General features: G+C 36.9%; 1 protein-coding gene across 1 annotated transcript in view; it reads left to right on the top strand.

The window, feature by feature from the left end:
• Positions 1 to 13,445, top strand: part of LOC110465680 (cell migration-inducing and hyaluronan-binding protein-like) — a 49,567-nt gene extending 36,122 nt beyond the window's left edge. The window contains exons 16-24 of the mRNA XM_021521648.1: positions 1,942 to 1,977; positions 2,308 to 2,418; positions 3,830 to 4,013; positions 4,518 to 4,727; positions 5,810 to 6,000; positions 7,668 to 7,838; positions 10,070 to 10,244; positions 11,588 to 11,641; positions 13,274 to 13,445. Coding sequence (XP_021377323.1) covers positions 1,942 to 1,977; positions 2,308 to 2,418; positions 3,830 to 4,013; positions 4,518 to 4,727; positions 5,810 to 6,000; positions 7,668 to 7,838; positions 10,070 to 10,244; positions 11,588 to 11,641; positions 13,274 to 13,336 — 1,195 coding nt within the window. The 3' untranslated portion in view covers positions 13,337 to 13,445. The remainder of the gene's footprint in view (positions 1 to 1,941; positions 1,978 to 2,307; positions 2,419 to 3,829; positions 4,014 to 4,517; positions 4,728 to 5,809; positions 6,001 to 7,667; positions 7,839 to 10,069; positions 10,245 to 11,587; positions 11,642 to 13,273) is intronic.
• Positions 13,446 to 13,902: the final 457 nt, after the last annotated feature.

Here is a 13,902-nt window from a genome sequence, read left to right as displayed (position 1 = left end):
CTATGAATTGTACACAAATAAATGACCATGACCTGCTTTCATGGTCACAGGTTCAAAATAGTAAAAAAAACAACTTTGAACAGAACCTTCTGAATAACCAAAAGGCCTAGCTAGAACAATGCTATCAGGGAAGTAGATACCTGGGACAGAGTGCTATAAGTTTTCCTCATATAAATGACCTTGGCCTATTTCAAGGTCACAGGGGTCAAATATGTGAATACTTCTTCAACAATACCAGAAGGCCCTTGGTGATGATATTTGACCAGTAGCATGTTGGGATAGAGTAGTATTAATTTTCATTTAGTCTGGGACATTCTTAGCCCAAGGAGACTCAATAAATGGAAATATTTGAGAATATTTCCCTATGATTGCTCAAATATCCAGGTGAGCGATACAGGCCCTCTGTGCCTCTTGTTTTAAATTACAAATTTTTGTGACGTCTTGAAGGAAATGGCAAGGATCAATCTTTGGCGGCATTACGCTGTCATCATAATCCACATAAAATAAAATATAGTGTCTATGTGATAACCCGATTTGTAGGCTGATTTAAAGGAATTCTGCTATGATTTGCCTGAAATTCTGAACATGCACATACCTTTATAATACCCCACACCTAATGATAGGGGTACGTTATTAACCCTTTCACCCCTATGCAACTTAAGTAGACTCTACCATGCATTGATCTGTATGAATCCATTATAGTCTACAGTGGTGAAAGGGTTATTAGCTTTGTCAGTGTGTCCATGCATGTGTCTCTAGTAAAACAGCTTTTGTGCAAGAACCCAGCATAAGCACTTTCAGTTTATATTTACACCATATGGTAATATCAAGTTCTATACATGGTTAGATTTTGGACATTATCAGTCAAGGAGTATGTCCCCAAAGCTATGGACAGGTGACTATGTCTCCCCCTTTTCTTCTAGTTCTTCTAATTATTTCCCGTCCTGGCCGGAACTTTTAACCTTTTAAAGAGATCTTGATGAATCAATCTTGCAGTATATCTACATCACCCACAGACCATGTACATTGCACTATTATTAGATCATTGTGACCTTTACCTCAATTCACTATTGTGAGATCATTGTGACCTTGACCTCAATTCACTATTATTAGATCGTTGTGACCTTAACCTGAATTCACTATTATGAGATCATTGTGACCTTGACCTCAATTCACTATTATTAGATCATTGTGACCTTGACCTCAATATCAAGTTCTATACATGGTTAGATTTTGGTAATTATCAGTCAAGTATGAAGAGCCAAAGCATGATGGGACGAGGGGATATTATGGTAGGTTCAGGGGTTGGGTGCATAGGTTTATGGGAACCTCTGCTCACTTTGTTAGTTATCAGTCGAGTATGAAGGGTCAAAAATCACAAGCAAAGCATGATGGGACGAGGGGATATGAAGGTATGATGGGGTTGGGTGTATATGTCTATGTGAGACGCCGTTCAATTTTTTTTAATCTTTGATTAGCAAGCTCAAGTCCAATTTTATCAAAATCTGAAAATAAACCTGGCCACCTGTGACCATCTTGAATTTGGTGCAAAATCAAATGGTTTCCATGCAGATTTAATTCTAAAGAATTATGCTTTGGTTTTCATAAACTTATTTTGCAAATAAATATCAATTACATATCTGATTGGGTTATATTTTTAAAATTTGAAAAACAACATGGCTGCAAGCAAGGTCAGGTGATACATTTCTTCCTTGAAGTTCTTGTACGTCCATTTTAATCCTTACTTAATGACTAGATGTAAGCCTGAAAGCTTGGACACAGAGTGACTGTTACTGCTTATTATTATAAAATCAGTGACATAATTGATACCAAGGTAGTTGATGTTTTATATATTTACTGCAATAAAAATTAACATAGTTAAGATTAATAGAAAAATATACTTCAGGAATGTTTAAAATTTGGCAATTTTAATTTTTTCAGGTTTTCTGATTCATCGCAAAGTGTTTACTTTGAGAGGTAAGTGACTGTCATATTTGTCAATGCTTGAAAATTTTTAAGTCACAGATCATTCATAAATAGAGATGAAGATATGAGATTGATAGGGGAAGGGCGGTTAGGTTAAGGGTACTCATTATATTAGGCATATTATTTGAATTAACTCATTCACCCCTGAAATTTCATAATAAACTATTCCAACCTTTGAATTGAAAGAGTTCAAATGTGTCTTCAGGGGTGAATGAGTTAACAACATAATTGATTTGTCAAAGTTTACATAAAAGACATTTCCTTAAATGTTCTGTAAAAGTTTGGATGTTTATTTTTATGTATTGTATGTATGTTTTTCAGAGGATCTTTCCAATGGAAGTCGGTAACTAAAAGTGTGTTCCTCGGAGAATCACCGAACACTGGCGAGCCAACCACGGTGTCCAATCGATCGCGCCCGATAGAAAAAGATCCGTAAGTATCAGGAAATATGATGTCATGGAAGTAATCTGATTTATCTGACTTATTTAAAATCTAAAAGGGAGCTTTTGCAACATTTTCTTCAATAGTTCTTTTGGGTTTTTCTTGTGAAAAAGATCTGATTTGTCCAGAAATTAACTCATTCACCCATGAAGACACATTTAAACTCTTCCAAATCAAAGGTTGGAATAGCTCATCATGAAATTTCAGGGGTGAATGAGTTAGTGTTAAGCAAATGTGTTTCTGTTTAACAGGAACTCAGTTGTCCAAGGTTTTGTGTTCAATGCAATGTGTATTACTAAGCGATTCCAAGTGGGGTGGGGACAATAGGTTTGCATTCTGTCCTTTCACCTACATCTGTCTGTATTCTGGCTGAGGAGTTTGTCAGGGCATATCTTGCTATGCAAGTACACTTAGGCATGACAGAGTGCAGAGTCAAAAAAGTAGGTCATTGTGACCTATACTTTGACCTTTGACCTCAACCTTTGAAAAAGTTTGTCCATGTTATATCTTCTATGCCGTTTCACCTGGAGTAACCAGAGTTTGTATGCAAGTACATGTAGGGATAGCAAAGAGTCTAGTTTGAGAATGAGGTCACTGTGACCTATGCTGTGCCCTTTGACCTCAAGTTTTGAAAAAGATTGTCCTAGAATTATCTTTTGTATTATTTCACTTGGAGTAAAGATTACAGATAAGGGATCGCATGATTTTAGAAGAGGTCACTGTTACCTTTGCTTTGACCTTTAACTTCAAACTTTGAAAAAGTGTGTCCAAAGCCTATCTTCTAAAACTTTTATCCAAGAGTAAACAAATTTGATACACAGGTGTATCATGAGATAACAAAATTTACTGTATGAAAAGCAAATCATTGTGATCTTTAGATCCGATTGTAACCATTTGCTGTATTCTCTATCAATCGCTCTGCCAATTGAGCTACCTGGCCGCCGCTGATCGACCCACTCCAGTTCCGTGACATTCCTCCCTCCTTATTCTTCACCACTGAAGACACAACTATTTGCAACCAGGTCCGGATATCCTCTTGAAAAGCATAAACCCAATGCTTGAAACAAGGGTTGGTCACAGGCACCATTGTAACAGGAGAGGAAAAATGCATGTCCAGACTCGGGTTTGAACCCAGTTACCCTTGGAGCTCTAGACAGACGCTCCACCAATTGAGCAACCTGGTCCCCGTAGAGCTTCCCAGTCCAGTTCCGCTACACCAGTGGGGACTATGGATTGCCTTGCTATATACTTCGCCCTCTTTTTAACCCTTTCGCCACTGTAGACCATAATGGACTCATCCAAATGAATGTATGGTAGAGTCTACTCAAGTTACATAGGGGTGAAAGGGTTAACTGTATTGTCAAAGTGGTTTTGTTCTATGTAATGTGTTTGGTATTAACAGGAACTCCATCGTCCAAGGTTTTGTGTTCAATGAGGGACCCATTAGACTCATGCAGTCCTGGTTCGGAGATTTTGACGAAAACGGTAATTACAAGACGATGGGAATCGGGTTCCAGCCCAATGACAATAATGCCATCTCGCCGAGGAGCAGCGTGGAGGAAGTTCTGTTCGGTTACAATGACCCGGTAATTAACATAATCCCTTTGATGTTGTGAATGTACTTTGAACAGCTGGTACAACAGTGAATGTACGACCAATCTGAATTTTTTTTGAATGAGATTTTTTCAACTGATTAAGATTTCTTTTGGTTTCTAATGCATTAACCAGATGTGTGTGTCCGACATAGTTTTTTGGACCAACGCATGCAAACCATTCATGACCTTTTTACGAAACATTGCACACAGACCAAATTAGTAATCTAGTGTTGCCTGAAAGTGTGCTGTGTGTTTTACTTCTATTACTTTTTATGCTATCTGAAATAAACAAAATGAAAATAATCAAACTTTTGAAAATCTGTTTAAGGCATTTTTGCAAAACACTGTCATTTCCGCAGTTATATGTGTTATTCTTGTGCAATAATTTACTTTTTTTATAGCGAAACATATTTGCTTCAATTTTTTTACTGTCTATGTGTGTGTGTTCTTCTTTTCATGATTATACCTACTTACGACTATGTGTATTTTATGTAGGCTGACTTGAGAGTGTTTGATGGGAATGCCTCTACTCCTGGGTATACAGACACTGCAATTGACCGCGTGTCTGCTTTCGTAGATAAGGATGGGTCACTGACAACTCAGGCCGAAAATACAGTATTGAAACCCATCCCCTTCCACCTCACCGATTCCTGCATCATCAACGACCATTGGGGTCTTGGAGTATGTCCCCAAAGCTATGGACAGGTGACTATGTTTCCCATTTTCTTCTCGTTCTTCTAATTATTTCCTGTCGTGGATGTAGCTTTTAACTTTTTAAAGGGATCTTGGTGAATCTTGCAGTAGATCTGCGTCACCCACAGACGATGTACAATGCACTATTATTAGATCATTGTGACCTTGACCTCAATTCACTAATATTAAATCTTTGTGACCTTGACCTCAATTCACTATGATTAAATCATTGTGACCTTGACCTCAATGCACTGTAATTAGATCATTGTGATCTACTGTAATAATTGTAATAGTGCATTGTGAACTTGACCTATAGGTCTAAGGTCAAATAAGCGCAAAAGTTTCAGTTGTATCTTTAAACTGTTTGGGTACTGTGACCTTCCGCATTGCATTTATTCAATGCATTTCCCGTTTAAATTGAATTTTCCAATCTTGAGTCAAAATCGTGGAAATTAAGCCTGCATAAATAACCTGTCATATCGCAAGTAAAGAATAAATGTAGCACGTTTGTTCTGGGTTCCTGATGTTCCTGGTTGGGAAACCTTATTGAACCTGTCTGAGGTTTTGTTTAAATGTCCATCTTTTTAATTGGGCCTGACCTCTTACCATTCCAATTAAACATTTCTGTGCGATAACAATCAGCAAGTATATATAAATGTGTTAACTCGATCGTTTAATGACGTCACAGTGTATTGCAAAAAGACAGAGTGAAAACTGAAAAACACTAACAGAACATGTATGTGACAATTACTATGAAAGTGAAAGCAGAACATTTCTGTAAGTCAAATAAATATTTCAAACTTTTGCAAGAAGTATATAGATGAATCGTTTGCAAGTTGCTATTGTCTTTTACATTGAAATAATTACACTACAATGTTCGTCAGTAAAAGAAAATTTAGGTAACATGCTTCGTGCTGTTGCTGCTTCGTTTTTCTGCTGAAAGGTTTCATGTGTTAGAAACAGAGGACGAAATATTCGGTGAATCCAGAAATTTAAAAAATAAAACCGAAACGAGAAAAGTCTGGAAACTGAGAAAACACAATTTCTGATACATATAATATGGAGAAATGCATCCAATTTTGTTTGTGTTTCAGTTGAGTGTGAGCTACAGTGGTAACGCTATCGCCACCATGACGAGAGACGACGATCCCTCATTGTCTTACTCTGAAGATTCCCAGAACGGTGCACAATTCCTCGTCATAAAGGGATTTGAAACAAGCTACATCCTCAATTTTGATTCTCCTATGCCGAATATTTTCACCATTAAAGCTTCTGCCATAGACAAGTATGACATTAAATAAGAGGCTCAGGTCTTTTGTGGCTGGTTAAGTTATAAAATCATTGTAGTGATATTTGTCAGGTAACAGTTCTTTTTGGTTAGGAGGCAAGGTAGTCTAGTGGTAGGACGCTGGGCTCGTGACCGAACGGTTGCGGGTTCGACACACGGCAAGGCACTGTGTTGTATCTTTGAGCAAAATACTTTACTCCGCTAGTTCCAGTCTACTCAGCTGTAAATGAGTACGTGTTTGGGCAGAGCTGGATTTGTAGAATGCTAGCTGTGAGCGCCAAAATGGCAGCACCGGCTGTATGCTCCCCATGGAGTTGAGAAAGATATTGGCTGGTTGCAGAGACCCTATAACAATGGATATTATTTCGTAGAACCGCTTTGAAACGACCTACAAACAGGTTGAGATATTGCGGTTTATAGTAGAACCTCAAATTATTATTATTATTGGTTTAGTTTGTTTGTGCTTTACATTCTATTATCAATTATGATCATTTAAGAATGAGGTATTGGTGGTGCAGGAAAACTGGGGCATCCAGAGAAAAAATACCGATTTTAATTGAATATGAAAGCTAATTAGCTTTAAGCAATTCAGTTATTAATTATATAACCATTTATAGAAAAAAATTGATATCATAGAAAATGTTTAGCTCACCTGACCCAAAGTTCCAAGACAGTTATGCCGAGGTGAAGCGTCCTTCATAAGTCCGTTCGGCATCAACTTGTTTCCTTAACCCTTTCACCCCTAGGAAACTTTAGCAGACTCTACCATACATTGATCTGGATGAGTCTATTATGGTCTATAGTGTTGAAAGGGTTAAACAACTTCTCAATATCACCAATAAGTGAAGATATTTAGCTAACACAAGGTTGCATGCGGGGATGAAGGGCTTCCAAATGTGTTCAAATAAATGACCTTTACCTACATTCAAGGTAACACCAGGGGTCAAATGTGTTGATGAAACCTTAAAACAACCTCTTTTAAATAACCAAAAGTCACAGGATGATATTTAGCCAGTAGCTTGTTGGGATGATGGGACTCAATATGTGTTAGAGTGAATGACCTTGACAACTTTCAAGGTCAGGGGGGTCAAACGTTTAAAAATTCTTTAAAGTCAACTCTTCTTAATAACCTCAAAACCAAGGGTAGTGATACTTGGTCCACTTTTAAGGATACTCAGGTGTGAAATCAATACCAGGTGAGGGATGCAATCCAATTGGGCATCTAGTTTAATTATTGAGATTTAGCATTTTTAGTTCAAGTGTACTGTGTAGCTGATATGAATGAGGTAGATCATAGAATGGTGAACCATCCAGTCTGGTGACCAGTGTTATGGACCGGGGCCCGTATTCATGAAACCGTTCTTATGTTCAAGTATGGATTCTGTGCTCAAACCCAGTTTTCCTGTAACTCACTTAAATCATGTCAAACGATCAAAAAGCCAATTGTAAACATTGAAAACAGTATTTGGCTCTTCGCATTTTTTCCAAATCATTGACAAAACAAGTTTGTTTTAATAATTTATTAAAGTGGAACAAGAAATTAGGCTTTGAGCATACTTGAGCATGAGAACGATTTCATGAATACAGACCTTGGTTAGAAAGAACTTGCCTTTATAGTTCCAAATGTGTTTGAAAGGACTTAATGAATTTCATTTTATACACAGGGTGGGTGGAGTAAGAATCGGTGTTTGTGTACCAAGGAACGCAAAGTTGGAATTGAAAATCAATAAACCCAAGAAAGCTAACAAAATCAGGAAATGGTCCAAGGCGAACAGCCTACAGGAGGTTGATGATGACACGAATGGTGCGAAATATTTCTTTGACGACACTGTGGGGTAGGTATTGAAAGTATGAGAAAACTGAAAAATGTAGCGCCATTTTGCTTCAGTGAGGGTGAAACTGCAAAATTTATAATTGAGAAGAAGAGTAATCGACCTCATAGGTTTTTTTTTATCATTTTTGAATATTCTCGCTTACATTTAGAATATAAATAAAGCAAAATCAGCTTCATAGTTTTTATTAATTTGAGTATTCATTTTTGTATTTAGAAAGTAAAGCAAGTTTAAAAAAGATGCTAAGACTTACTTCCCTTTGGAAGTTTTCGTCTTTCGTTTTAATACAGTGCAGTTTACATTTTTGGATAGCTGTAATAAATTGGAAAATTGTAGTTAGCAATCGAAAGGTCTTTATTACTTTGAGTACTCTTCCTTGTATTTCGTTAGAAGGTAAAGCAAATTAGTTTTTTTTGCTTCGAGTTACTTTCCTTTGAAAGGTTTCATCTTTTCCTTTTGATACGGTACTTAGTGGTAAAGTCTTATTATTTTGAGTACTCGTCCTTGTCTTTAGAAGATCAAGCAAATTAGTGTTTTTTTGCTTAAAAAAATACTTCCCTGTAAAAGGTTCCATCTTTCCTTTCTTGACAGCTAATATATCAAATTGAAAAAGTGTGGTCGTCAGTCGAAAGATCTGAATGGAATCAGGGTGTCTGTCCATTTATGGATAAAAGTTACTCGGAGCTCAAACTTTAAGTAATGTTCATTTGTACGTTTTTTTTTAGTTTTTGGAGTTATGTCCCTTTTCTGATTTCCTAGCTTTTATAAATATTGTCTGAAGTGCTGCTACTTAAAATTTATGAAAGTTGGTACGCTGAATAAGTACCCTAGGTAGTTGTGCTCTTGCATTTTATTTTTCATTCATGTGTCAGTCGGAGTAAGGCCCCTTTAGTGATTTCCATTTATAAATTTGTCAAGAGCACTGCAAATATTTATTTTCTTGGCTGATGGTACCATCGGTAGTTGCACTATACGTACACCAGTAAACTTTTGCTTAATCGATTATTCGCCCTTTGCCAGTATAATACCTGCTCACCTGAAGTGTTCATTTCACCCTTCACATATAATTACTATACATTGTGTGTTGTGTACTAATGTTCGTGATAAATTCGCACTCATTTCGGAAAAAAATCAAATGTCAAACTGCTGCAAAATTTTCCTGGTATACAGTATTTAGGAAAAGAAACGAAACACATTTTTTTGCAAAATAATGTTAATAAAAATGATACTGCCATAGATTAGTATTGCATTAATGTATTTCAATTTAATAACTGCTGAAATTGTGTTAAATAAATTATAAATATTAGACCTAAAATATGAGGGAATTGTGTCAATACTGTCTCCCTACATTGGATTTTTCAACTAGGGATGTTACTTCCTATTTCTGTTTATCAATACACTCATTCGACCTTAATTGCATGTAGCCATTACTTTTCAGTACAGCATATTAATAGGAGTTATTTCCCCTTTCTGAATTTGATTGTTTTAGTTAAGGGTATTAAATTAGCCTGTGGTTTACAGGTCTAGTTACAGGTGAATCCGGTTATATTAAAGTCCTTGAGGTCTTTCAAAATAATCTGTGGTCTGTGTTGATGATATGCACTCCTTAGCCCAGAAATATGCTAGTAGAAACAGTCTATAGAGCACATCAATTGAATTCCACAAGTTTACAAAAAACATATTTTATATCTCAACCCTTGGGGTGAGATTTTAGAGTATCTACCCCTCAGCTTGAAGCAAGCCTGGAACATAAGACAATCAAGAATACCACCCCTTGAGTTGAGATAGGGGAATATTTCGTTGTATGATCACCAGTGATGTTGATTTTTTATCATGATTAGTGATGATGATTTGATTACGATCAGTGATGTTGATTATGATCAGTGATGTTGATTATGATTAGTGATATTGATTATGATCAGTGATGTTGATTATGATCAGTGATATTGATTATGATCAGTGATGTTGATTATGATAGTGATGTTGATGTTGATTATGATCAGTGACGTTGATGTTGATTAAGATCAGTGATGTTGATGTTGATTAGGATCAGTGATGTTGATGTTGATTAGGATCAGTGATTTTGATTATGAGCAGTGATGTTGATTTTGATTATGATCAGACTGATGTTGAATTTGATCACCAGTATGATCAGCGATGTTGATTAAGGATGTAATTTCACATGCAGTTGAATAATTAATTGTGAGATACATACATGACAACTTTGGTTGTAGAATTGTGTTCTTCAAGCTGTTCCACAGCATAACCTTGAATAAACAGGCAGCGAGAGACTGTCCCAAGGGGGTTTGTACTGCAGTAACTGTCAAGATCAAGTCAGGTGACAAAACAGACTCCGACTGTACTGCCCGTGCCTACGCCGTCTATAACCGTACTGTTTCCTTCCCGCCTGTAAGTTCACATTTTCAGAAAGTTAGCTATAAAAAAGGGGAAAGACAGAGACTCATCTCTTACATGTAATCATCTGTATTGGGTTATTGCTTTTAAGTTCAAATTAGTGAATTGTAGTAGTTTTGGTTTTACCTGTAAGGGACTAATAATCATTTACAATTAAAAACATCTTAACCATTTCACCCATATGTAACTTTAATAACCTCTTCCATAAATTGATCTGGATGAGTCCATTATGGTCTACAGTGTTGAAAGGGTTTATAAGCAATGAACCTGAGGGGAACAGAGGAATGGATTCTCAACAAGGCAATCCATAGTCCCCCAACGGTAATGATTTCTTTATTTAACAAACAGCACACTTATGTCTGGATGTACCTTCTGTTAGGAAAGTATCCAAAAAAATACATACTTCTTGCACTCCACCATCCAAAGATGTCCTTAGACACCGAATCTGGTTACTCCATGTGAAAAAGTATAGAAAATATGCCCGGACAAACTTTTTCAAAAGTTAAGGTCAAAGGTCAAAGAAAATGTCAAAGTGACCGTCTTCTTGCACTCTACACCCCGCCATCCCCAGATTTCCTTGTATACCAAATGTGGTTACTTCAGGTGAAATGGTATAGAAGATATGTCTTGGACAAACTTCTCGGACGGAGTGCAAACCTATAGTTCCCCCCGGGAACCGGTGGGGGACCTAAAATACAGCGCACTTGCCTTTCACCAATTGCAAGGCGGCCAGGGTTTGATTCCCGATCGGACGTGAAAAGGTATGGGGTCGCCTGCCCGACCATGTCGGTTTTTTCCGGGTACTCCGGTTTCCTCCCACAATAAGACCTCCGCGCGCTTACATCCGGGCCAACAAGAGTGATTAATATAAGTTGAAATAACTTGTTTTATAATTGTTGTAAAATAAATGAAGTTTATATTTGATATTCTAGAGTATGGTATTGATCGTATGGAACTTGTTTACCAGGAGGGAGAGATCATTATTGTTTCATAAATATTTGCGGTACAGGTTTCAGGGTTAATAATTACATAGCTGTAGGCTGATGACTTCTGGATATGAAAATATTTTAGTTTATGTTAAAGATATTTTACTCAATATAAATCTGTGGAATGATGTTTACTAGATCTGTAAATAAGTCAGTGTTTAGTGAAGATGGTGAAAACCTTGTTGTTTCTGGTTAACCATTTCACCCCTATATAAATTAAGTAGACTCTCCTATGCATTGATCTGGATGAGTCAATTATTGTCTTCAGTGGTGAAAGGGTTAAATATGGTCCGAGTTACCTATTTAAATGTACATATAGATTTGTTTAACCGTTTTTTATTTATACTACAGCCCACCGTAGCAAGCTTTCCACCCTTCAATTTGGACATGGTGTCCCCACCCGAGGTAAGACATTTTGCTGTGGAAGTTTTTCCATGTAGGGGGATCTTGACCCATCCTCGATACTCCAGGGGTTACGCTTACTTTTGCTCTCTGCACCCCTGGAAAATGTCATGGCAAAATTGAAGGCAATAAGATAGCTGGTTGATAAGTCTCGGGTAAAAAACGAGATGGATTAATTGGTCTTGGGTAAAACAAACTGACCCATCGCAAGGCTGATATCTGTCCTTTAAAGATTACAAAGGAGAGACGCCCGACTTCAAAGCCTGTCAATGTTTACCGTAACATGACCAAGAGGTTCTTTTGATGTACATCAAAGGATCGAACTAGTTTTCCGTCTCAACCACAAGGTGCTGCACATTGAGCCTTCAATTTTGCTATGATATATCCAGGGGTGTAGAGAGCGAAAGTGAGCATAACCCCTTGATATCGAGGATGGTCTTGACCAGGCTCATACCAAATTTTCCTTTTCAGAAATAGTTGTGAATTACTTGAACAACTTGAACAGAAGTGAAGCTAAACTTAATAAATAATAGTAAATGACCTATGTAAAATTCAGCTCGCACCAAATGATTTTTTTTTCTTTTCTTTAAAATATTAAATAGGATGTAGTATTGACTAAAACTCATCTTTAAAATCCAAGGGTTTCCCCCCAGATACACATATCTTCTCTTCATCCTTATAATTTGTCATGACAAAAGACTAGGGACTTTACCTATAAGGGTCATTGCCGGCCTCATCGGGGATTTAAAATTAGTTGTTCTGTTCATAATCTGGAATAAATGAAGTACGCAAATTTGAAACTTTAAATTCATTCGACAACTGGTTTAGGAGATATTTGGCATTACAAAGAGAGACATAAACCCGCATTTTCACAATAAAATGCGTGAATATTGTCTGTTGTGCTCTATTTCGTTGAAAATTCGCCATTAAGAAGGAAATTACCTAAACAATTTTTCAATTTTGGAAAGCCATTGACATGCTTAAACATTGTCATACCAGTGATCGTTCGTAGAAAGAAATTTTTGTTTGTCGTATGCCTCGGCTTTCATTTCTGCATGCTAACTGTCCAAAAACACCATATTTGGGCTATTTCTGCATAGCAATGCAATTTTGTTGCTATGGTAGGGCATCTAGGCATGCGCATTATCTGCACCAAGAAAGATAGCCCAAACTAACCAATCTGATGTTTATAATAGAAATTGGTAAATAAATCAAAGTTGAAATTTTTCACGTTTTATGAGGCCAAAAATGACCCGTAATGCCCCAGGTCTTTTGTAAGCTATGTATGCTTCACTAAGCAGATGTTGCAAGTATAAATTTAAGTTTGATTCTTTAATGTACTTTAAAAGAATCATGCAGCAGCATAATGGTAAATTTGGCTGGATTTGAAGTCGGATGCCACTCACCTGTAAGTTTCAAAGGGCGCGATTGGTCAGGTTTTATACATAACCAGAAAACACCGTTATTGCTAACCGTGTGCCGTGAAATTTGTCATGACACAATCCAAGCGTTTAGAGAAGGTATTCATATCAAGAACATAACCCATAATTAGATTTCCAAAATGTAATAAATTCTTCAACCAAATCACATTATTTTCAAGTTGGGGCAACAAGTATCATCCTGTCTGTTTTGTAGGTATGGGGAGCAGGGCCCACACGACACGGAATGTTTGGTATACCCAGCGATGTTTTCGACTGAAGCCTTCTCGGAGAAACAGCAGGACTGTATCCCAATAGATTGTCACTTCTCATTGAAGTTTAAACCTGTCAGTGTACTTTTGTTATAAAATATTATCTTTCAATGAAAACCCATGTCTTCTAGTTTTCTTTCTGAAGCTGTGCAGGGTCTTAGGTCACGTTCGCGTATCCCGATTGAAATGGTTGAGTTGGCACAAAAATATTCCACAATAAACAAACGCACTTTGACCGAACTGTAAGCAGAGCAAAAAAAAATCACAATTTCGGAGAAATAACTGTCACAATATATACTACTCACATTTTGCTGAGGATCACCTATATTTTGAAAAAAAATAATCTAAATGTTAGGAAGGATATTATATATTCCTTCCATACTGTTTTGGGCGAATATGTTAGCCTGTGTGGGTGTGTTCAGTCAACCATAAAAGCGTGTGCACGCTTTTCCACGTGTACACCCCTTACAAAAGCTAAGCTAGGATAAGTAAGGCGTTGTTCAAATATTCTTAACGTGTTTTTGTTTTAATATGGCACAAAGACGAAACAGACAACGGTTAAATGACGGTGAAA

This window comes from Mizuhopecten yessoensis, unplaced genomic scaffold (assembly GCF_002113885.1).
Source record: "Mizuhopecten yessoensis strain PY_sf001 unplaced genomic scaffold, ASM211388v2 scaffold11097, whole genome shotgun sequence".
Lineage (NCBI taxonomy): Eukaryota > Metazoa > Mollusca > Bivalvia > Pectinida > Pectinidae > Mizuhopecten > Mizuhopecten yessoensis.
This window is presented reverse-complemented; position numbering and strand designations above follow the sequence as displayed.